Raw genomic sequence first — 25,164 nt, 5'->3', positions numbered from 1 at the left:
TATTTTCTTTTCTTTTGTGCCAAAGGCAGAGGTTTGGTATATATAAACATCTTCTTTTTTTTCTTTGAAGTACCAAACCTAATTATTTCCTAATTATTTCACTCCTCTGGCTCCATCAGGGAGGACACAGAAGTGTGGTGCAGTACAATGTAGTAGCCACTACATTGTCCTGGGCTGGAAAAGGAGGAGATGGCAAAGTAAAAGAATTGTGAAACACAAATTCATAGAGACAATGCCATCGAGTCAGTGATCAGCAATGTTTTTAACAGCTTTTGTATCCATCTAGCCAGAACCCAGATTTCAGACAATGATTGCTTCCTCTTATGTACTATCACCAGACATGCTTTGACAATGGACAAGTATTTATTCTAAATATTTTGCACAGTGCCAACGAACAATGCAATGAGCCTTCATTTGCTTCCATATAATGTTACAAAGATTTTTTTACTTACGTGCCAACAGAAGAAGGTGTCTATCCAGATTTTAAGCACACGGGGAACCTGAGCCTACCTCAGTACTCAGGTAGGCTACTAGTATCCTACTTTATGACGGTAGGGTTCAGAAAAGCCTCTTATAACTGTTAAGAATTAAAGTGGACTTGATATCAATTTTGTAAAAACTAAAACACAATTTCATTACATGAACTCATTGGAAAATATTTTTTTACTTTTTTTTTTTTAAATCAAATTTGCATCACAAAACACTTCACATTATTGCTAAAAGATACTGGTAGCTTACAATGGACTAAAAAGATACAAGAAACAAAAGCAAAACTAGACTGCTTTTAAAACCACACTAAGAGAAACACAAAAGGTCAACATCATGCAGTCAAGCAAATGTAAGTACCCAAACAATCAAATCAAATCATCAAAGATAGCACTCCTATTATACAAAATGAATTTTTTAAGCAATATCAATTTATCAGCATATAGCCACTGCATTCAATAGGCCTAGCACAGCAGATATCACCCATAATTCTCCCCCATCTCTTTATTTTTCTGAACATACCCACTGACATCTGCTAAATAAGCAGATAAAAACTTTACAGGTATTTAAAATAGCAACGAAGTGATTAGACACATCTGCTCCCATAGGTAAACTTGATGTAGTTAGCTAACAGAAACTTCCACCAAGACTGAACATTAACAGACTTCCCTAACGAAAAATTGCAAAGGATACTTTCCCTCCATTGCTTTCCAAAGACCTCTTCAAAGACCTTATCAAAGATAGAACAAGCATACTCTATCAATAATGTAATACAGCTATGCCTTACACTTAATCTGAATTTGTCCATAGTCCTTCCACCACGAAGGTGGAAAGCTCATGCTCTAGACTATTTTGTGGGCTTTTCCCTAAAACTTTACAGGGAAAACAAGAAACTGGTGAAAAACATTTACCATATACAGTTGGGAATAGAGATATTATTTGTTTCGCCAGCTACAGAATAAAATTATATCTTTAAAAAAATCAGAAGTTCTAGAATAATGTCATCAAAAAAGCAGGGTTACTGGCATCAGATGCATGGATGGGAAACACATCTCTAAAATTTTTGCCATTAATATCAATAGAAAAAAAAATAAGAGACCTTACTTCCTTTCCACTTATTTTATAGATCACTGAGTTCAAGAAGGTTTATACTTGTATTACCTATGGTACTATGATAATCTAGTTTCTAAACACTAAGCCTGTGCACAAAACAGTCTGCAAAGCTAGTTGCAGCCTGCCATCACTATTTCTTGTGTAAGCAGCCATTTGGGCATTAAACAAACTGCTGTTTACAAGAAAATGTGCTCGGTTTGCAGCGTGTGGATTACACAGTGCCTTTTAAATTATATGTATAGATTAATTAGGGTAGCTGTCGGTTCTTGCATGGTGCCAAAGGCCCTTGGCCTGTAACACTTGTCTTTACAAACACTTCTTTCTGTTTAAGCGACACTCAATTTGTTTAAATGGGAACAACTATATTAAAAATATCCTTTTTCCCAGAAATTGGATTGATTCACATGACTAATTACTGGACAATGTTGTTCTGCTCCTCAGTGATGCATTCCTGCTGCCACTGCTCCTCCCAGAGCCAGGGGTAACACTCTCATGGACCTGAATGGACAGATGGCTGACTGCTCCTTCAGTCATTTTACACAGGCACTTAATTAATCTCATTTCTACAGTATTTTTATGCTTTCCAATACTACATTCAAGGATATACTTGGCATATGGTATATAGTGGTTTATTTTCCCCCTCAATCCTTGTAAAATAGATTATCAGAGCGTCAGAAGCCTGCGAGTAACTTGTATCTTCCCCAAGCACACAGGTGTAAAGCCAATGTCTCAATTTGGGTAAATCAGCAATAAATTCACCAGGATAACCATCAGCTACTTTGGAATCTGTTAACCAACCATGAACTAACACAGTCTCATCAAAATTTGCTTGTCATGACATTTGTGATTTGGAAATGTTTTACAGTGTCGTCCACCAGAACTGCTCTTTCGATGGTCACACCATGAAAATGGGGAGATCTACAAAAAGGAGAAAAAACATGGGGTAAACTTGGCAAAAATCATCAACAAAAGCAGTCTGTAAACTTGTCAAAGTGGACTCAGCTGTCGTGTGTCAGTTCATGTCTCCCTACCCCCTGCCAGCCCTGAGAAAGGAGGCCGAAAAGCAGCAGTATGAAAACTGTATTCATCAATGTGAGAAATGCAATAGAGAGGGGAATAATTATATAGTCAGAAGAAATAAGATTTTCAGAAGTGATTACTATTAAGATTCATCTGTTTCTGGGCATTCAGCTAGGGGTATTTTAAACAGCTAAGGATTTGGGAAGTGCTGGACACACAAATATAAAAATGTCACCCTGGAAAAGATCTCAAACTACACATCTGGCAATAGCAAAAGGATTTATTTAATTGGGTTTTTTTCATACATACCACTACTATTAACACTCTGCTTGATCCAGTCAACAAAACCAGCAACATTTGTGTATACTCCTGGGTAGCTCTTCCTTCCGCATCCCAAGCCCCAGCTTGTGATTCCATGAATGGTGTAAAATCCTGAGTTATCTTCTGAAGGACAAACTAATGGGCCACCAGAATCACCCTGCACAAGGACAAAGGAATCTTGTGGTGCACAAACATCACTTCTTGTTTTTAAAATAACAGTTCAGCTACAAGAGGTACCAGCTGCCTGTGTGTTTGGGGGTTACTGATTTTAAAAAGCAGAGAAATAATCTTTGTTCAAGGGAAGTACCTCTTTTTGCTGTGTAATTAAAATCCTACTAGGAAGGAGTCTGTTGTTTTAAATCACCTATAGCCTTTTCCAAGGAAACAGCTTAGTGAGATCTCAACACCCCCCTTTTCAGCCTTGCCCCAGGTGTCAGAAGGCAAAGGTGATGTGTGCAACTTACTGTGCAGGAGTCCTTGCCTTCTTCCAGAGGGAATCCAGCACAGATCATCCTCTGGGTCACTTTACTGGGAAGATTTATGTAATAGCTCTGACATGTTTCAAGCACTAGGATGGGCACTTCCAGCTGATGCAATTTTTTCCCCTTTCCTCTGTCTTGAAGCAAAAGAAATCTTAGAAACTAGCCGAGGCATGAATAAGTTATTCCAGAAAGATTTACTCCTCCCCCTTTCAAATGGTCTCAATCTAAATGATGTGATTTCTTTCCTCCCACCCATTTCCCTGCATATCTAACTGATCTTACACAAGTGAAAACTTTTTAACACATCTGTTCTCCAAGAACTAATGTATAGATTCATAGAATAACTTTGGTTGGAAAAGACCTTTAAGATCAAGTCCAGCCGTTAACATAACACTGCCAAGTCCACCTCTAAACCATGTATGTCCCTAAGTGCCACATCTGCACATCTTTTAAACACCTCCAGGGATGGTGACTCAACCACTTCCCTGAGCAGCCTGTTCAAATGCCTGACAACCCTTTCTGTGAAGACAGAATGAATGTCACAACACAGAACGTAGCATTTAAAACACAGCTACAGCATGCTTAGCCTTCAAAACGGCAAAGATTGCATACCTCCTTCATGTGCACCCCATCCTGTGACCACGCACACGCTCGAGGGCTGAACCACCTCCTCCCTGGCAGGGAGGCACACTGGGCGCACGTAGTGGTTGAATTCTAAGGGCTTGGCCAGTTGCAGTAAGGCGATATCAGAGTCCATAGTGGTCTTGTTAAAACTTGGATGTATGATATACTGCTTCACTGACCTTTTCTAGGAAAGCAAGGACATTGACATTTTCTAACTTAGGAATGTGAGTATTTATATCACTTTGGTTTTATAAAATTTTCAGGGCTTATATGAGAAGTCTGAAGAGAAAGAAATATTTGAAAGCAGCTGATCAAATCACAAGCTTCCTTGTATTAAAAAGTGAAGATTATGCCTCTGGACATGGATCAGAGAACATGCAGGAAACTCCACCCAGCAAGTGTAGGAAGAGGGTCTTGGAAAAACTTTGTCCAGTCTGGGCAAAGGGGAAAGTTGTGTCCCAAATATTTCTGCCCTGGTAATAGTCACCAGAGAATTTAGAGACAATGCACTCAACTCCTACATCCTCCAGGATACTGAGCTTTGGAGTTCATGACTGATGAAGGCACAGGTCTGTGCTGATACAATTTCTCTGACTGTCACTCAAAAGCTCTTGTGTAAATGCAAATCAAGGTCAGCATGCAGGCTATTAGATTGCTGCGTCATGAACAATTTGGGAGATGCATTTACATTAAAAACTATTTTGCAAGATTGATTTATATGTTATTATTAAACAGAACTTACAGTACCTGTCTGTATTCTTGGTCTGTGAGATCATGAATTCCTGTTACCACCATCCATAAGTCTCTGTATACTTCTCTAAAAAAAAAAACAAAAAAGGTAAGTACATTCTCAGGCTGGTGTAACAGCATTCTTGCATTCTTCAAACCTGTGAATCTTAAAACCTTCCCCACCCAAAATAGATACAAGATATTCCTAGGCCTCCCGAGGCCCATACTCCCATACAAATCTATGGAAATCTTCTCATTGTCTTCTATGAAATATTCTCATGATGAGGCAGCAGGATCTCTCAAACACATAGCAAACTGAGAGATTGTTCATTTTTACAAGGACTGAGGATGCCTGGTGCAGAACACAAGGTCTGCATGGTCCATGTCATCCAGGGACAGTGCTGGTCCCTGCCTTCTTAATGAAAAAAAATGGATGACCTCAAAATCCTAACTACCCATTAAACTATATGAAAAAATGCAACAGAAACATTTCATTTTACCATTTGGTTTCTTAACCAAACCTTCTCACTCCCTGAGAACTTGTCATAACTCCCTGACGATATTAGTTGTGTATAATCATTAATCTGCGTACACAAATTCTCATGTAATGGCAATGTGCAATAGAGAATTCTTCCCTAGTACTGATCTTAAAGCAGTGTCTTCAACACAGCACAACAATGCTCCTGACATAAATTTGCTAACTGATATTTAGAAAATCAGAAGCACAAAGTCCAAAATTCAAAACAGCACTTGCATTTCAGATCTCCAGTTTTGTGGGGGTGGGCAAGAGAGTCAAAGAAATCGATAATACAGATGTCTAGACATCTTTGGCATTCAGGGCTTTTGAAAACTTACCCTCATTTTCAAGTAATTGCAACTTTATTTGGAAACAGGACAAAAATACTTTTATCACAGCAATCCTGGGAGGATTTTTAAAATATATATTTTAATGACACAAGGTACGTGAATTTTAAATTAAGGTCTTTGTGATTAATTTGAAATTCAAAACAGTTGGGTAGTGTTCAGCCCAACAGATGAATAAACAAATTGCACTTTGGAAAGTATTTTAAAGAGTCTGAAAGTCACGCAGACCATCCTTTTGACTCCTCTTAATAAAGACAGAACATTTTCCATGTAATCTGATTTAACAGATTGACAGTTATTGATAAGAGAATGGCATTAACGTTGGGCACAAAAGTCTCCTGTATGTCCTCCAAAACCTACAAAAATTCAGTAATTTTTAGATTGTTTTGATAGGTTGAGTCTATCTGGATGAAAACATGCTCGGTAAATAACCCACATACAAAGAAGTTGCCCAAGAGTGATGGATGACAAGGGATGTATTATCTCGTAATCTTTTCTGAAAACTGAAATAGGCTCCTTACTTCCTTAGTAGCCACTCTAATCCTAATATATGTGTGTAGAGCAAAAGAATCCTATGCTAGTGTGAGCTGCAAGTAGGTGGTAACCAAAACTCTGCCAGCCACCCTGGGCAGAACCACCACGGCTGCAGAGACGCACGGTGCGAACACAGAAGTTCCCAGGGAAGGGTTCATCCCTGCGTACTTACTTAGAATTAAAGCAGTGAGCAGCTGTGACAACCCATTCTTTGGCAAGAACTGCTCCTCCACAGATATGCTGATCTGAAATTTGTACACTGACCTGCCAAGGCCATGAGTATGGTACAGCTTCTTCACCTCCAATTATCCTACTGAAGATGAACCTGGGCTGATTTGAAGGCATTCCACAAATATCATCTGAAACAGAAAGCACTGCTGTCTCAAGAAGTCTTCAGATTTGGAGAAGCAAAGAACAGTCCATTTAAAAGCTACCCCACAGCTTCTCAAGCTTTCCTCCTCCCCTTTTTTCCAAAACTTTCAACTTCCTTCACTACAAAGGATCCAAATGTTTAGAGATCACATGAGGAGATGATCTGAGCCAAAACAGAGCTTCCAAGATGAAAGCAACTGCTTACCTTCCAAAGTTTTAGCCTCAAATCTACAATGAATATGGACTCATCCCATTCTCCATAAAGTACTGGAGGGAAAAAGGGAAGTTCCAAAATATTGTTGACTATTTTCAAGCATCCTCTACTCTTTGCAGCTATTTTCACCAAAGCTAGTAGGTGTAAACTGACAACACAAGCTGAAATAATGTCACTGCGTTGCTGTGAATGACTTAACACGACGAAGGAAACAAGAAAAAATAGGTTCTGCTATTCTGATGCCAAAGTGTAGAAGTGTTACCATTCATCTTTTTATTTCCTCAAAATATCCTAATGAAAAATTCTGAGACAACTGCATCCGTTACATATTTGGAGAAAACACCATTTAAGTTATAGTCTAAAAGGTACTCCCTATGTCCATGAAGAAAATATAACTTGGGTTGGCTTACCTGTTGCAACTTGTGTTTCTTCTTCACTCATATCCATCTCTTCAAATTCTTCACTAGTTGAATCCAAAGTATCTAAATCTAATAAAAGAAAATAGCAAATGTATTAGCAGCCTGTCTTGAGTGACAGTTTCATTACAAAATTACTTTTATTTCCTTTATTAAAACTTTTGTAGAAGAAGTAAATTTCTACAGTAGGGTTCTGTGCTATTACTTCTTCATGTGGTAGCAAAGTACCATTTAAAATGTACCAAGATATTCTTAAACAAAATAAAACTCTGACTTTTGGGTAGATTCATTGTTACCCTTCACTCACTCAATAGGCCCTTTGTTTAATGCCTCAATATGTTCACAATACTTTTTTTTTCACTGAAAAAAAAAAGTTATATTACAATCTCCTAGAGTAATATAATCCTGAATAGCCAGATTTACTGAGGAGCCCATTGTGCTGCCCCAAGAGGCAGTTTCCCAAGTTACTTCTATTACCTGCTACATGAATAAAAGAGATCATGGCTCTGAATCCACCAAAGGTCTCTGTTTCATCGGAGTGGAAGACAACCAGCATCATAGCAGAGGAGCTTAGAACAGGTGCTGGTAGGGTGAATCCGCAAGACTTAGCTGAAGATGAGAAAGCAAACATTCACTGCAGATTAACATGTACACGTTCATCCTTATCTCTTTCAACAGTGGGTAGCTATATTCTGTGTATTCCAGCTCCCACACAGAAGGGTAAAAAATAACTATGCACGAGAGAGGAGTAGAGAGGCTAAAAGACTGTTCTATAAATTATAAATAATTATTATAGTAATTATAAAAACATAGATTCTTGCATTATTTCACAGGAGTTGATTGCAGCATTGGCGTTCATAGCTTGCCATTACACATAGAATGCCCTGGAAACCTGATTTTCCCTTGTTAGTGTTTCAATACCAGCATCTGCTGGTGCTGATATAAGCACCAGCATCAGACAAGTGCTGAAATCAGCTGGCAGTGACAGGTCTTCCTCTCATCCAATGTAAGCCAGGGGAATCTCCAGCAAAGTGACGAGAGCTACAGGAACATTCATCTGGAGTGAAGAACAACTGGACTCCAAAAAGGAGATTTATTGGGTGCTTTCTGTGTCTGATCATTATTACAAAAACAAATTATTTTTCATGAATCCAGCACTGAATTTCATACAGAATTTCAATACACAAAACTGCTCTGTTCAATGTGGTTTTGCCTCTGTAAGTGGAACAGAAGCAGAAATACCTGCAAGTATTTTTCAAGGTACTGAAACTAGTACCTATAACATCACCTGATACTCTAGAGGCAAACTTGATTTTAGACTGTAAAACAGGGCTAGTGAAAGTCATAAAAGAAACAGGCCATCCCCAAAATATGTCAAAAAACAAAAGTCAGACCAATTTCCTCCTCTTTTCCCACATCTTCATATACAGTCACAGCATCATAAGAGCAATCTTCACTCTCTTCTACTTCAAAATACTGGTATGTAAGCTTTAAAAAAAAATGAAAAAGTGAACTTTGTTGTTAAATTCACACAGAAAAAAACCAAACATCTATAACAGGGTCTTTAGTATTCTTAACAATTCCTTTAGGGTTTGGTTTCTGTGACATTCAGACCTCTCACAAATGATACATCGCATACTACATTTGCTAGAAGAATCTCTCATGAGAGAATTTACTATAACCTAAAGGAGAAATCAAAACCCATTCGGCTTTTGAGATGGGCAGTGATTTCTCTTAACCCCATCCAGCAGCATTATTCAAGCTTATGTTTCTTGATCTTCCTTGTCCTTAGCTGCACAATTTCTTGTTAACCCAATGGTGCCCACTTCCACTCTGTAGGCACAAGAGGCTCATATTATACCTTGATTACGTGGTTCTCTGGTGCATAAATAATCCATTGACAGTCTGCCATGTTGCTGTAGTGCTCTGGATAGTGCATACTTTGCAACATTCCTTCTTCAAAAAGGACAGCTAAGGACTCACAGCCAGAATCTGGAAATCCAGGAAAACAAGTGGAGACACTGTGATTTCCTATTAAATAATTCATTTAAAAATAAAATAAAATAAATAAAATAAAATAAAAATGAAATATCCAGAAAAACTCTTGTGGTGTTTTTACACAGCTGAGGAAGAGAACAGGACAAAGGCAGCAAGCCAAATCCTTCTGTTTGAAAAAGATGCAAGTGCAATTCAAGCCATGACTCTAGCATTCCCCTTTGGCTAGAGGCGGTGCAGGCAGGCACAGGTACCTGTGTGGGGTGACAGAAGAGCAGAACACGGCCACGACAGAAGAACATTTGTCAACTCTATTTGAAGAGGAAAGCAGAGACATAAAACACAACCAGAGGACATGTCTTCCTGATGGGCTACGCAGTGGCACAGCCCTTCAGAGCTGATTCTTCTCTACATTCTGCCCTTACACTCTGCAAAGGAAAGAAATCAGCTGGAAAAGCTGCAGGGAGAGGAACAACAGGTGTGTGTCTGAAACGGGATTGTCCAGACTCAGCGGATGCCCCTTGGGCCTCCTCCCTCGTGATGGTGAACTGCTCTACACAGCAAAACTGAAAGCAATTCTCCGCGACATATCTCTCTGCATTAGCTGCCTCCCTCAGGGCCCCTCCACGAAAGCCCGCTTGGGACTGGCAAAGCAGCTTTCATCTGGAAATTCTGCTCATTTGACTAATCATATTAATGGAGTTCTAAAACATTCTGGAAGTGGAAGGAAATGAGATCTTGCATAAAGTGGATGCAGAAGAGGCAAAGTTAAAGGAGAGCATCTATCCTACCTCTTTCTGGCATCCCAGTTTCTCCACAATGTCACGTGGCAGGCTAACCACACTTACCTTGTTTGCAACATCACCTGCATAGAAATGATATGATAGGACCATCCTCTGATTTATTCTCTCCTGAAATTTTTTTTCAGGTCACCACACAAGAGTGCAGACTTAGACTTAGACTTACCAGGAAGAATATCTGGTGGAAGAGCTTTGTAGGTCATGGAAAAGCCAGTTCCATAATCCTTGTTGTCAGAAACAAATTTCAGCCTCACACTATTGGAGCCAATCAAAATAGGTAAAGGAAGATCTCCTCCACAGAATTTCCCTGAAATATAATATTAGAGAATAATCACTGTTTAAAGTCTTCAGTAATTTGAAAAAACTTGCATGTACCATTTTTAGTACTTAGCTATTAAAATTTTAGGATGAAAAGGAAATTGCCTCTTCATTCATCTACATTCCCCATCAATCCTCTAGTCCACATAGATGCATACATACTATTAAAAATTGAAAAACCTTGACACCAGAATGTCATATGCTGGCACAGTTCCCTGCCAGGCATTTCCCATTTTTTCTCTCCTCCTATACTTCTTGTCTTTTACTTTAGATCATATGTCACAATGCGTTCATCATGAAAATATAAGTAAAACACAATCAACTGCAAAGTCTTCATTTAGTATACTTGCTGTTAGAATGAAAGCATACACTGACTGATTATTTCAAAGAATAAGGGGATGGCAACTCACCAACAAGTCTGTCGCCTTTTGAATAGACTGATAAAGAATCATAGTCACAAAATGTTTCTGACTCTATATCAAAGTGGGAAAAACGAAGCAATATATAATTCCCTTCTGGTACAAATAGAGTCCATATACACAATCTGGAACAACAAATTAGTTCCTGTTCACAAAACTGGGAAGAAAAAAAAAAACACAAGCAAACAAAAAAAACCCACAGCACCAAAACCTACACCAGTAGAGGGAAGAGCTTCTGTGTTTTGTTTACTTACTGGTGGTTTTGATAGAACCGTTTGGGACTTCCAGGAAAATTTAATTGTCCTTCACTGTCAGGGAGTTTGCCATCCTGAACGCTACAAAATGCTGCATTGTAGAGTGAAAACAAAATAGAAGGAATCAGGTTTGACACATAAGCAAGCAGCTGTTCCACCAAAAAGCTCAAACATCTAGAGAATCTTGCGAGACTCAAGACTGCTTAGCTCTGCCTTGTTGCTGCTGGCAGACTGATGCTGGGCCTTCTCCTCTCTTTTATTTGGAATCATGGTAAGTCAGTTTAAAAACAGATAATTTGTGAGCAAAAAAGAAGCACTGCAATGTCATATTTTATTGTAAAAATGGCAGTGCTTGCTTTTACCTTAAATAAATTATTTGTTAAATGAGGATTTCAGTATAAATATTTTTCAGGGAGGAAAAACGCATACCTCAGGACATAAGAAAGCATTCATTGCAGCCTATTTGTAATAACGTCCTTAGCTATGTTGCAGCAGGTGGCTTTTGCAAGAACACCATATGTTATTAAAGGCACTTTAATAGAATGAGCAGCAGCTTTCCTCTCCAGATGAGTGTTGCTAGAAACACAATTCCCAGAAATCATCTCCTCTTGCCTTTCCTTCACTTTGTAAGGTAAGGCAGTAAGACACTTATCAATAAGTATGTATATGACAACATATTTAAGGAGTCATGTTCTTATAAGACTGCCTTACCAGAAGCATCTTGGGAAGACCAGTGAAAAAATTCCAAAAAGACACAAACAGCACTTAAATAGCCAGTTCTCACTGGCCACAGCAAGTCTATACAAACCATGAGCCCAAGCTCGTTTATCATCTGAAAAATCTCACTGTAGATCAGCAAAATTAAAATTTTAAGACCTAGTTCACAGGAGTTGTTTGTAGTGTCTTCATGTGAACTTGTACCTAGATGAACAGTGTCCAACAAGAACATAAACACAGCAGAATCAAAGACTTTCATTTTAAAACGTTACATTTGGGGTTGGGTTTCATGATGGGGCTTGCATTTTATTCATACAAATCACCATCAGACAAGTAGATAGATTCATCATAGACTATGCAAAAATACGACTAATTTGCCTTATACTTTCTATTTAGAATCTATATTTTTATACAGAATCAACTTCACTAACTAGATTTCATGCATTGCTTGAGGTTGTGTTCTACATTTTTCCCAATAATTTTATTTGCATTTCAGTAAAATATGGCTTTATATATGTAGATATCTTAAGGAAAATTTCTTTTTGAAGTCACTAGTACATGAATACAAGCCTACATATGTAATTTTCTTTTTAAACAGAGCCATGAGGAAAAAAGTATATATCTAAAAAATACATTTTAAAGTGCTTCTTCGCTCCTTCATAGATTATATATTAGACTATTTTGGGGTCTTTTTATGCTCTAATACAGAAGATTCTGAAAAATTACTGTACTTACCTGTGGAGCTTTTCATTTTCAGATCTAATAAAGGGGGGATAGGGAAGGGGATGGAAAAGAAGAATAAATTACTGTAGTTTCATCAATCACAGTGTTGGCTTCATTTTTATCCCTGTGAAATGGTAATTTTAGACAGCTAGCACTGAGGCAAATTGAAACGCTTCTTGAGGACGTAGCGCCTACAATAAACTAGATGTAGCATTAAATCAAAATTGCAAGTTTAGGCAATGCTGACTTTGGAATAAACAACTCCGGAGTAGCCTCTTCTAGAATTAATCGTACATTGACAGGCCACTGCTCAGACTGAGCAGCACAGTGCTCTCCTTCTACATACTTGTTGGGTAAATACTATACATTTCAGGTAAGGGCAGCAGAATCCAACTGCTGGCACCGCATTAGGGACACAGAGACATTAAGCCTGACAGCAATTACAGTCAAGATCTTTTGCACTGGTGTGACAGTATAAAAAACTGAGCAAGGAAAACCTAGAGCAATGCAATTGAGAATTCTCTTTTAACTTTACCTATTAAATCGCCTTTTAGGTTCACTGGAGCCAACACACTTTAATTAGAGCAATAGCTAATCATTTACCTGATAATAAAATGGGCCAACTAGTACATTTTTAAGAAAAATACTGTCTCTTTTTTTTTTTTTTAATTGAAACCAAAATATTTTTCAGAAGCTAAACCCTTTGCATTTTTCTCCAACATTATGAAGTTTTCTTTTTTCAATCACCAGTTGGAGCTGGTTTATAACGGGAAAGTTTGGGGTTCTTTTCCCTTGCAATTTCTTTTTATCATTGACTAGCAAAACCTCTTAACACCCCCCCTCTGACTTTTTTCAGTTGTCTGCATAAATTTTAACACAGTCTCCAATACTTTTTAATGAAAATAGCCCAAACGGGAACAATACACTAATTCAGATTCTTAAAGATCTGAGTGAAGTTCACCCTTGGACAGACTGTCACTTATATCTCCAGCTCCATGTCTTTGGAAGTGATGGATACTTTTCAAGCTGTTCCCCTGCACAGAGGGCATATGTAGCCTTCTGGGCAGAGTAAGCAAAAACCACTCTGAGAACATCTGTTTTCCCCATGTAGTCAAATGCCTGATTCAACTCATTTTAGCTGAGAAAAATGACAAGTGACTTTGAAGAGGTGTGTGTGGAATTTCAGACACTTCCGACAGGTGAATTTCCACTTAAAAAGAAAAATACCAGGCTAACCAGCTAGCTGGATAAAAGGACCATTCTTAAAAATATACATACACACACATACATATATATACACACACATACATATACATATATATACACACACATACACACATACAGTCCAAGCAGGAGACAAAGTGGAAGAGAAGCAAACATTTACAATGTTCTCAACTTGTTTTTGGCAACTGCCAATCAGTACCATATATTTAAAGCATCGTGAAATGCTGTAGTGCTTTGACAGGAAAAACGGGGGAAATGTGAGTGCTATATCTTGAAAAAAGAATTAAATGTAATATTACTATGAGACAGGAGAGTTGTCAAAAGCGAGGGACACATTACTGTGGAGACTTAATACCAGCACTCATGTTCTCTTGGATCCAGGAAAGCACCGCACTGAGGTCTGTGAATATTCCGGGAGATCCTCTGTCGTAATGTTTCTTCTTCTCATTACTTTTCCAGCCACGAGCGCATCCCATCCCCCAGGAGACCACCCCGGCCAGGGTCCAGGCACCGTGCTTACGTCGGCACAGAAGCGGGCCTCCTGAGTCTCCCTGCAAAACACAAGTACAAGCCTCCAGCTTAGCAAAGTGCATGCATACCACTGAGCAAGCCTTACAGGGTTTATTGCGTTCTCTTTTGTGTCATACTAACAAACCTGCAACATAGGGAGTAGTAATTAAAAAAAAGTAAAAAAAGCCTGTGAAGAAAGACACTTGGTTTTTTATTGTGTTTAGTCAGGATTGTCAAGAGGGGGAGAGAGAGACTAATTCCCTCATGGGTGCACATCTTTTGTGTTTGAACATGTAAAAAGGAGTGAGGAGCTTTTTTTGTTGCCCCCATGACAAGGAACAATGACTTAACCTTTCTCGCGCTTCCTTTCCTTAATGCAATCCAAGGCAATACTTTCTGCTTTGCTTCTTACAGTCCTAGCAACATTAACTAATTCATTTATCAAGTGTTCTGAAGTTAGAAAGCCCTAAGAATTTTTGCACTGGGATACACTGCAAAATTGCTCTCAGGAACTTGTCACACAACTCATACAATAATTAAAATGGAATCATGTAATTAAGTGCATTGGCCTATACATAAACTTCGAAAGAATTCACAGATCAAATTAAATACAGTGCAAATATTGTGGTTTACAATGTATTTATTCACTTAAGTAGACAGAGTCTTGAGCTTCTGAGAGCACTTGTAAGAACACAAGGCCCCTGTTCTGCTGACCTGGCAGGCATCCTTTCCTCCATCTGGAAACCCAGCACACATTATAGTGTCACCGTGGATGGGTTTCTTTAAAGTTGATAATGCTCTTGAACACTCCTCACTGTTTAGGATTGGTAGATTGACTTCATGTAAGACCTGAGGCAGTATTCCATCTGAAATACAAAAAAAATCGTTCATAAGAAGTGCTGAAAGGTGAACTTAATGTCACTAATACACACACACACGAGAGTTGTAAGGTCTCTCCAAGACGTTTTATGGTTCCATAAGCATCCAGTTTTGTGTACCTGGGCAGTTTTACTTGAATAAATTTCAAAACGTTTCAAAATTGACATACAGGTCTAGATATTGTACCAATCAATTTTGAGATAATTCACAGGTAGGCATGGAAGCCAGCAAAGATCCCATTGTAAATTACAGTTCTTATGATCAGCTGATGGGGTTTTTTTCTGGTCTTTCTACGACCTGTGCAATCAAGCTCTTAGCTTCAGAAATAAGACACTGAAACATCTGAATGTCAAAGAACAACCTGAGTAGCTTACTCTCATATAAACGGCCCCAACCACAAGCAGTGCAGATGTATCCCGCTTCAAACCTTTCACCTGGATCAGGAAGACATGCTGGCAAAACCGAAGAACCTGCCACACGTGGACATGAATTTTATTGATAAGTATTTGAAAGAACAACAACAACAAAAGCTTCCTTTCTCAGTTAGTTTTTGTAAACTTAAAAGCATTGTCATTTTTGTGGCATCTGAAAAATTAATCTAGCATTTGAAAATGTATCTGTGCCACCACTTCATAGTGTTTCGGAAAGGAAAAAGAAAGCCATGAGCACCACAAGCTTCAGCTTGTGGTCAAATTTTGATCTCCTGCATGCAAAGAACCTTCTTCTCCAAGGGAATACAAGTCTGACGAAGATAATTTAATTCAACTGATATATTTTTCTGACTTACCTCAGATATTTTAAATAACTTCAGTTGCAAAATACTCTGGAGACTTTTAGTGGTATAATCTGACAGCTGGAAATGGGTTTAAACTGAATTTCAAGACTTTTTACAGCACGGAGGAGAAACAAAGGCCTTACCTTCCCCACTGAAAAAGATCACAGATAACTATGGCCTTACTGAAGTTGAAGGCTCCATCCAGCTTCAGAAGGGCAATGTCATAGTTCATCGGCCTTCTAGGGTCAAAGTTTGGATGCTTAATGACATATTTAACTGGGAGTGTCTGCTCGCTATTCTCCCTGATCGTCAAATCATGGTCTCCTGCAGTGACATTCACATAACGAAGTACATTCCTGTAGAATGAAAAAAATAAAAGTTCAGCTACAGAATCTTCAAAATGAAAGGAAAAAACAGTTGTTTTTAAGCAGAAAAGGTTATTGCTAGTGATATCTAATACCTTTCATCTTCAGAATTACGCTCAATATGTACAGTCAGCAAGAGGTGAGTATGCCCCGCAGTAGGAATAGGGAGGTGAAAAGGACTGAGAAGAATGATCATTTAGCTACACTCCTGACTGTGGTTTGCTGGGCCACTAAGGAACCAGGTCCTCTTACTGTGTTTAAAAATGTTCACTCATGCTGCTTTTTGATAGAGGAGGGAAGATGTGGACGTAGGAAAGTACACAAAAAATAAGACCCCTTCTCTAGCAGTCTCAGTTTATACCTTAAAACAACAGTGAAACCTGTTTTAGGGCTCCTAGTACCAGATCAGACATGCATCAAGGAAACACAAAAGCAATTATCATAAACTTTTTATTCTGCTTCAAATGTATTCATCAGACTTGAAGACTTACTTTTGTGTCAGGAGGCTTTACATTGATTTAGATATTGCCTGTCCTACCCTATTAATATAAACTCTGCAGTTATTGGATAACTTGACCAAGATGTGATCAAATACGATGCCAGATAGAGATCAAATTTATAATGCCAGGTGATCCATTAGTACAAAGATTGAGTATTAACTATAAGGGAATTAGAATTCAATGAATACATCACAGAACCAGGACTGAAACCTTCCATATAACATTTCCAGACTTCTTTTTAATTTTTAAATTTTTTTTAGCACTAAGGTTGAAAATCATGAGCATGCAAGAGGTCAGTACTATTCCATTCACCATTTAATTGCATATAACCTGCCAGTTGCCACCTCTGGAAAAAAACATCGCCGTCACCTGATAATTATAGTTAGGTACAGATTTTTACCCACACTTCCAAAATCAGTCTTCATCAACTCCTGTCGGTTTATTTTATTTGTAATTATTTGTGAGAAGAACAAAGGTTTAGTTTTTTCTCTCTTTCCGTTAAAATATGGAAAACACTGGTAACAAATGAAAGTGAGAAATTGCCATAAAAAGACGCTACAGCTCCCACAGTTCGATGTTTTTCTGCACCTGCAGCCTGCTCCTGAAACACCACATCCATACCTGTCCAAGATGCAGTGAGCTGCCGTGACCACCCACTGAGCAGAAACAATGGTGCCTCCACAGAAATGCTTTTGCCTTCGTTTCAAGGAAACCTGCACATCACATAAAGAAGGTGTGTCAAATCTAGAGAACCTTTATATCTGCTCTGGCTGCAGTTGAGGAAGAAAGGAGAGAGCACGCGTGCGTACTTTGTGAAGATTCACGTAGCCAAAGGACATGCTGCTTGTCAAGCAAACAGCCTTTCATGGCATTCTGATGGTCCTTGAATCTGAGAGATCCTAAACCTTGCTGATCCCCTCAGCTGTGACTTGATACTTGGATAAAAGCAACATACAGGTAATGAATGCCAAGACACTGAGGTATTTGGCACGCTGTAAACATAACTATTAATAATTAGATTAGAATTTTCCCTTGCAGCTCACTGGGAGCACTGCAAATCCACAATGCCTCACAACAGTCGGGGGCGAGGGATAGTGTCCTTCAGTGTGCTTCTATTTGTGAGCAGTTTCACCCACGTCTCTTTACAATAGACTAATCTCCAGATGTTCTTTCAGAAGGAATGATAAACAAAACAATGGGTTTCTTAGAGAACAGGACAGGTTCCGTGTCCTCTCTGACTGCTTCACTGCTTTTCATAAAAGCAGAGTGGAGCTCAACAATACACAAGTGTCAGTAAGCACAAAATGTACCTGTTTTCTTCTTTTGCCATTTCTAGGAAAAGTCAGGACTTTGTTCTGAGGATAAAACCACATTTACTTGTGCAAACCTGCCATGGATGTGAGCCTTGTTTCACCTGGTTTCCCCCAACAATCCGAGTGAAAAGGTTAAAGTAACTCCATGGTTTTGTCTCTTGAATGTTCAGCCCACACTTAAAATCTGAGGAGTAAAAGGGGGGAAAAAGGGAAATATTTAGCCTGGATTTAAATTTTTCTACTTTTTAGTACCACAGAATTGGAAAGCATAGCCTGGAGCAGGGTCAGTGGCATCTCTGTGCCATGACGGCAACCTTCTTATAATTCCTAACACAAACCACCCAGATTAATTGGGCTAAGAAAAAGGAAACTTACTTTATTTTGCAGAAGTTCTCCAAACGAGCACTTTTTGGTTTTAATTCTATCACAAATATTAAATTTTGCCTTCCATAATCACATATGTATGTGTACATGTATTTATTAATATTCTCATTAGGTGCATGCTTCCTTGAACTTTCTGACTGTTAACGTTCTCCTTCAAGTAAGATTTGGAATTTTTTGGGGACTCAACCACTGTTTCATCACAACTTTCAGCAATCACTTTACACCCAGCATTTGTACTTAGAATATTTTTGACAAATAGCAGCAAAATGCACAACATACAGACTTTGATGACCAACAACAGTGGCTTCATTTCTCCAGAAGATCTATGACTGGGCCAACTTTGTTTCTTCTTAACTCACTATTATTATCATCTACTACGGCTAAGTGAAGCTGATAATATTTATGTATTGGTAAGGGAGTATTTTTATAGAAACAAACATTTTTTTTACGATAATTACTGGTTTGGTACTATTTTAAGAAAGATAGAAGCAAAATAACCAATTCTGCCAAGCAACACTATGTAATAGAAGAATTCTTCTCAGTGCACTTCCCAAAGCCAACAGGAGGCACTTTTTTTCTTAAAGCTGTACAAAAACTCATTGAAGCCAAACACATCTCTAAGACATTTTACTACAAATTCTGTTAAACACTAAATTGAGAAAAATTTAGCATCTGTAAACTTGGAACATTTTTGTTGTTCTGGCAGACAGGTGGCTGCATCCAAAGGATGGACGACCAATAATTATATATGCTGCCTGGAAAACGTGGAATCCTCCAAACTGTAAAATACAGGTTACGACACCTATAAAAAGTGGTTTGCAATCATCCTCAGGATTAGCACAGCTGATGCAAGTTATTACAGTGTCACAATAATGCTTACCCTTGATTTTAAATAAAAAAGGCTTTCGATATAAATGATCCAGTGCATTTATCTATTTTTTCTCATTCTTTCCTAATTCTGACTGGACCCACTTTTTCCCCATGTGCAAAGATAAAGTGAGGAGACAGAGACAAATCTAAACAAACCAGGATTTATGTTTTACCAAAAGGAATTTGTTACTGGCTAAATGGGCAAAAATATATAAATAAAATTTAAAATCAGATTCACAAACTAAAACTTTTCTTTTTTTCTTTCAGCATTAAGTCTATTCTCCTAACATATGCAAGGTGAGTTTAAAAATTACAAGTTAATATTTATATTAATATTATGCCAAACTTATCTATATTTTAACAAACTCTCAAGTCTTCTGGTCTGTGCCATCTCTAGGCCTGCTTTACAGACTCCTTCAGGACCAAAGTTGTTCACTGGTCAGTTGAGAGATTTCTGTGCAAACTGCATCACATCCATCTGCACAGCAGGATGCTGAAGCAAGAGAAAACCATTGTACAGAACCCCGTGCTTTGGGCTGCTTCAGTGAGGATTTAGATACCAAAACTGCTTTGACAGACAAAACAGAGTTTTTACAGTGAAAACAAGTGATCTGCAAAATGTAGGAAATCAAGCTGTAAATTTCCCTTTTTTACTACTGCAAATTTAAAATGGAAGCAAAATGGTTATGAAAATAGTCAAGATCTGATTTCTTCCAGTTCACGATAAATCAGTAGATCTTCAGGAAGGAAACAGGAACAACTGCAATTGTTAATTGTTCCAAAAAAACCCAGCAAACTCACATTGAATTTTAAGAGGGAAGACAATGGAAGAGAGGACTCACTATATGTTGTTTACAGCCCATAGGTAACATGCTGAAACTTGCTGCAACTCTGAGAGTATTTAATTTTATTTATTTAATTATAAATCATATTTATTTAATGCTATTCATTCTGAATCATCGAGGGATCAGACAAAAGCTTCACAAGAATTACTCATTGAAAGTAACTTTCAGTCATAGATTTGCGTTGGAACAAAAGCAAAGAAAGAAAACTAGACTGATTATTCCAGTGCTCCCTTGTGTCTAACTTTACAAGGTCTCAGGGTCAAAAACTTTGGGGGTGAAATTGCTGCAGCTTCTTTATTTCAGCACTGACTTCCAAACTTATCACTACCTAAGAACAAACCTGTTAGTACTTAGAAAACTGTTAAAGCTGGATGTGAAATTTCCATCCTACCTTTCCGAAGAGCAGACGGTGCAGCACGGAACTCTGTAACACAAACTATCCCCATGAGGAGTAACTGCAGCTCCCGGGGGGCAGTGCGCATCTTGGGGTGTGCAATGACTGAGGGGAAACAAGGACAGTGTTTACAGGGAGAAAGAAGCCCCAACACTACACTACAGAAGAACAGCGACTAATTGAAATAGAAGTTACTCATTAATCCAGCCATAAACCACTTACCTGCACTAATAAATTTTCAAATTTCATGGAGCACAATTCTTTTACATGCCATTACTGAAGGCTCTGCTGTAAAATACTAGCTAAAATCCTCCCTAAAACTAGTTTTTCCAGGCAAAATGACAACATGAAGTTACCATTGCTTGTTTTGCTAGCAACACTTACCCAGGCTGATCTATGCGTTGAAGTAGAACACATATGAACAGAACATCAGCTGCAATTTGCCCCTACGATTTCTACAGCTTTTTAAGAGGCTATACTTTATATTTCTTGCACACTTTATATTTAGCCAATTTTACAGACCTGAGAAACATATCAAATACTGAAAGTTCATCATTTTGTTGGCAGCACGCTCAGCGTTGTACAAGACAAAGACAGCTCTCTGCATCAAAATGTTGTTTTTTCAAAACAGCAGTGTTTACAACCCATTTTTTAAAGGCAATTGAGGAGGGACGGGGCTCGACCTTTAAAGAGCATCTCAGTTTGGCTGCAATCAGCAGTGCCAGCTCTGAGTCACTTTGATGGCTGAGCTCCACTTCTAATAGCAATTTAAGTGGAAGCCTCTTAGAAGGCTATTCAAATCCTAAATAAGCAATGCATCAGCAGTTATTATAAATTAAAAGATTTCACAAAACAGAAAGCATAAGTTAAACTACCCTGCAAATTCACCACTTAAAGCTGTTGTCTTACCAGTTTTAGCAAGTGTTGCCTAACTTGGAAGTGAATGAACGAAGTGGTAAATACAATTAAAATACTATCCAAACTATATTAAATTCATAGGAAATATAAAAGCATCAAATAAGACATTAGAGTCATCAAGAGAAGCAATAGATCTACTCTGGGTGACAGAAGCTACAGGTCTCATTTGTACCAGTAAAAGGCAAGGGACACTTATTCCTAGGAACAAAAAAATGTAGGGAAATGTAGGGAAAAATGTAGGTTGTTTAAGGGCTTTTTTCTTCGCTTAAGTTGTTGAGATCCTCAGTTTCCTCTCTCTTTGTAATAAACAATTCAATATTTTCACCTTCAATATTCCCACAAAAGCCATACCTAACTTTCACATGGGAAATGCATCAAATTTGAAAACAGAAACACAGGGCAAATAATATAGGCATGTTAATACAAATTTCAGTCTTGAACACCTTTATAGTCATCATTTATCAAATTTACTTTTTTTCACAATGTGAACAGGCAAATACAAAATACATATTCTTTTAAAATAAGTAGCAAGAGTAATTAAAGAGTTTCTCTTTTTGTGGTTACCATCACAATGGAAATGACTCACACTTTTTAATTCTGCTCAGGCTCCTGAAGAAAACAACGTTACACTTGAGCCATTAGCCCCAGTATTCTATTATTTGGACAAGGATCTCACAATACCCCCCTGATCCACCATCAGTCAACATCCCAACAATCATTTATATATTTACTCAGTTCTAGGTTTTTGTTGCTCTTTTCCTCTGCCAGTCAGAGGATTAAAAATACACCAGTTTTTACTCTGAACCAGCAATTTCATAACAAACAACTGAATACAAACCCTGTTCTAGAAACTTTGAGTTGCACTTGCCTTTTCTGTTACAAATATACAGAATTTCTGAAGACTGCAATTTTCATCCTGGTCCTGTGGAGATCCCCAATTCTGCAGCTTCTGAACTTATGTCACCAATATCATTCCAGATCTAATAAAAAACTTTGAAGGCTGCTTTCCTTCGTTAATTCATTTATATTTTGCAGAGATGAGACAAAAGCCCCAAACCCCTAAAAGCAGCTCCATGTACAGTAGAGCTCTCTGATCACCACTCACAGTGACAGCGTTTGGAATGGTGCCATGAACAGGATGATATAAAACCAAGACTAAACAATCACTGCAGTTATAACTGACACTGTGCAAACTACATCTGTCACATTACTGATAAGAAACAGAAACATCCAGCCCACAGGCAAATGAAGAAACAATCAAATTTGTGACAGAGAGGGAACACTTACTGTGCAGCAGCCTGAGAGGTCAGAAAGAAAAAGCACAGAAGGGCACGTTCTGTACAACCTGCTCCTTGTCTGGGGTGGCAGAACAGACGTGCAGGCTTTCTTGTCTTGCTATTCTTCGTTCTCCTCTTTTTGCTACCGATTTATCTTTCCCCTGTGTGCACACAGAGGCACGAATGACTTCACCTGCTTCCCCCACTGAGGAGCTGCTCCTGCTCCCAAAACTCGCCCTTTGGCAGGCGGCCCCACCAGCATCGCTCCTCAAAAGGCAGAGAAAGGTCAGATCTCACAACTTGGTCTCTATCCACGCATGTGCTCTCAACCTCAACGCAGAGCTGGCTTCACACCCTGTTAGCGTCTCATGCCTTTGTGGCAGGAAAAACAAAGCCATTAAATCATTAACTGTCCACAACGGCCTGATGCGTGTTTTAGCAGTAGTGCCAGTCCCTCACCCAAAAATACTGGCGCTGATCAATGCCCCTAAGTCTGGCCTGTCCCTTCTTTTGCTGTGCTTGTGGAGAATAAAATGCTTGTAAACCCAAGTGTGCTTGATGCTGTAGAAATATACATAGCTGCTCCTTCCTATGAAGTTATTAAAAAAATAAACATGCACACATACAAATAAGCTTAAGACCAAGAGAAAGTAAAGAATATAGATAATATTTGTCATCAGAACCTCCCAGAATGGTTGCAATGTCCTTCTGTTTTATAAAAGGAGTCAGGGGGGCTGGTGAGAAGGAACGTAGGCTGCTTTCCAGTGAAGGTTAGTGGACCAGAGATGGCCACACTGCACCATGTATAAAACCACATTTTATTCTTGTTGGAAAAGCTGCTTGGTGTTGCTCCTCTTGTCTGACATGGAAGGTGGAAAATGTATTCACCTGATGATAACGTGAAGTGTAAGAGAAGGGGCAACAAGGAGTGAAGCACAGAGGGTGGAAAGGGTAAAACAAGCAGCAAATGATGTTAGAAGATCAATAGAAAACACACATCTAAATTGGAGGGGGTTTTGTTGGCTTTGGTTGTGAGTTGGTTTTAGTTTTTTTCTTAAAAAAATATATATGTGCTTTCAAGGGTCACTGATCACATGTGAATCATTTGCAAGGTCACTGTTGGAAAACTGGAAAACCTATTAGCTCAATAAACCCAACAGTTTTATATTTCAAACAAGACAGAACGTCTCGAAACATTAAATTTCATAAATCTTATCATTCATGTATTACCTTCATGAAACCAGCAGTTTTTAAATGAAAGCAGATTTAGTTTCAATAGGGACTAAACGTATTTATGTTTTGATAGTTGTGCACAAATTTTGATTTTTCCAAACTGATTTTTCACCAGTTTTAGTTTACTGTAATTCCAATGCCTTGATTCAAATTACGCCTGAATTTGACATAACAGGAAAATCAACTTTAATTCTCAAGATAGGCCCATTATTGCCTACCGAAGTGAAAGAATATAATCAGATGTATATAAAAGACCTGAAATAGCACCAACACAAAACTCACTTCAATTTTAATACGCTTTAAACCCACACCACCTACCCACCCATCCACACCGAGAAAAGTTAACTTTTCATTCACGTTTTTCAGTCAAAACCTTTGTGTTACTTCAAAGATCAATGTATTGAAAAGCTGAGGGAATTACCTCCTTGCAGTTCTCCATTCCTAGAATGAAAACACTAAATGACTTCAACTCACAAGCATGTTTTTCCCTCTCTGCAAATACAACTTCATTGCAGAGCAGAACCAAGCTCTTCTGCCATCTTACACTGCGCTTCACACACTTTTTTAGACTGGTAAAGGTCATTGATAAATTCACTTGGCCTCCTGCAAAAGACAAACCACAGAATTTCACCTCCATATTCCCACATAAATCCTACTTAAACTAGTTTTATAATTTGGGATTATAGCTCGGTTTGGGTGAACATTGCAAAAAAGGTCTGCAAACTAAAATTTTGCAGTAATAATGCTCACAGTGCTATCAATCCATTTTCCAGAAAGACTCACATTGATGATTTTTCAGTCACTGGGACATTTTTTGGGAAGCAAAACATTTGCTTGAAAATTAAGCAAATAATTATTTATAAAAAGGTGAGAGACAAAAGTTTTAAGCCCATACTATTTTGAACCCATCTAATTTCCGTCTGTTAATAAAAACAGTGCTTCACGATTGATTGCTACCATACCAAGGATCAACAGCAGCTGTTGAAAATGCATAAGGCAAATGCTTCACAAGCGATCCAAAAAACTGCAATATGTTTCCAAAGTGCTTTTAGGTTCGTGACAGCTGTAAATCAACCCAAATTGAGGCTGCTACCAAGAGGGCAGTTGTGCCCTGTGTCTCCCATGAAGGTGCCTGTTGCCTCCATTCCCCTCGTGCCAGCCTCCGTTCTGCCCAGGCTGTGTGGAAAGCTGAATACCCTTCTTTTTTTTATGTAGCTGGGTTCATTTTTATAGCTGGATTGGTTTCTTTATCAAAGCTGTTACTCAAAAATTGAAT

General features: G+C 38.4%; 1 protein-coding gene across 1 annotated transcript; it reads right to left on the bottom strand.

Moving 5' to 3' along the window:
• Nucleotides 1-640: 640 nt before the first annotated feature.
• OVCH2 (ovochymase 2) lies at nt 641-20,573 on the bottom strand. The gene is made up of 21 exons (XM_082059583.1): nt 20,458-20,573; nt 18,042-18,151; nt 17,276-17,367; nt 15,973-16,145; nt 15,389-15,484; nt 14,850-15,001; nt 13,981-14,176; nt 12,414-12,437; nt 10,962-11,052; nt 10,699-10,832; nt 10,137-10,277; nt 9,037-9,167; nt 8,570-8,663; nt 7,653-7,784; nt 7,170-7,247; nt 6,346-6,532; nt 4,794-4,863; nt 4,035-4,230; nt 3,405-3,556; nt 2,929-3,097; nt 641-2,517 (listed from the first exon to the last, which is right to left on the bottom strand). Exons 1-21 carry the CDS (start codon nt 20,546-20,548, stop codon nt 2,495-2,497), a joined length of 2,532 nt encoding a protein of 843 aa, XP_081915709.1. The 5' UTR covers nt 20,549-20,573; the 3' UTR covers nt 641-2,494.
• Nucleotides 20,574-25,164: the final 4,591 nt, after the last annotated feature.

The sequence above is a fragment of the Streptopelia decaocto genome (assembly GCF_964273445.1).
Source record: "Streptopelia decaocto genome assembly, chromosome: 7".
In the NCBI taxonomy this organism is placed as follows: Eukaryota; Metazoa; Chordata; class Aves; order Columbiformes; family Columbidae; genus Streptopelia; species Streptopelia decaocto.
This window is presented reverse-complemented; position numbering and strand designations above follow the sequence as displayed.

Coding starts and splice junctions, on each gene's coding strand:
- OVCH2 (XM_082059583.1), bottom strand. CDS start 20,548: ATGCGCACTGCCCCCCGGGAGCTGCAGTTACTCCTCATGGGGATAGTT. Junction 8,664..9,036: donor CAGAGAACCACGTAATCAAG/GTATAATATGAG, acceptor TTTTTTTTAAAG/CTTACATACCAGTATTTTGA. Junction 7,785..8,569: donor GGGAAAAGAGGAGGAAATTG/GTCTGACTTTTG, acceptor TCTCATCTTCAG/CTAAGTCTTGCGGATTCACC.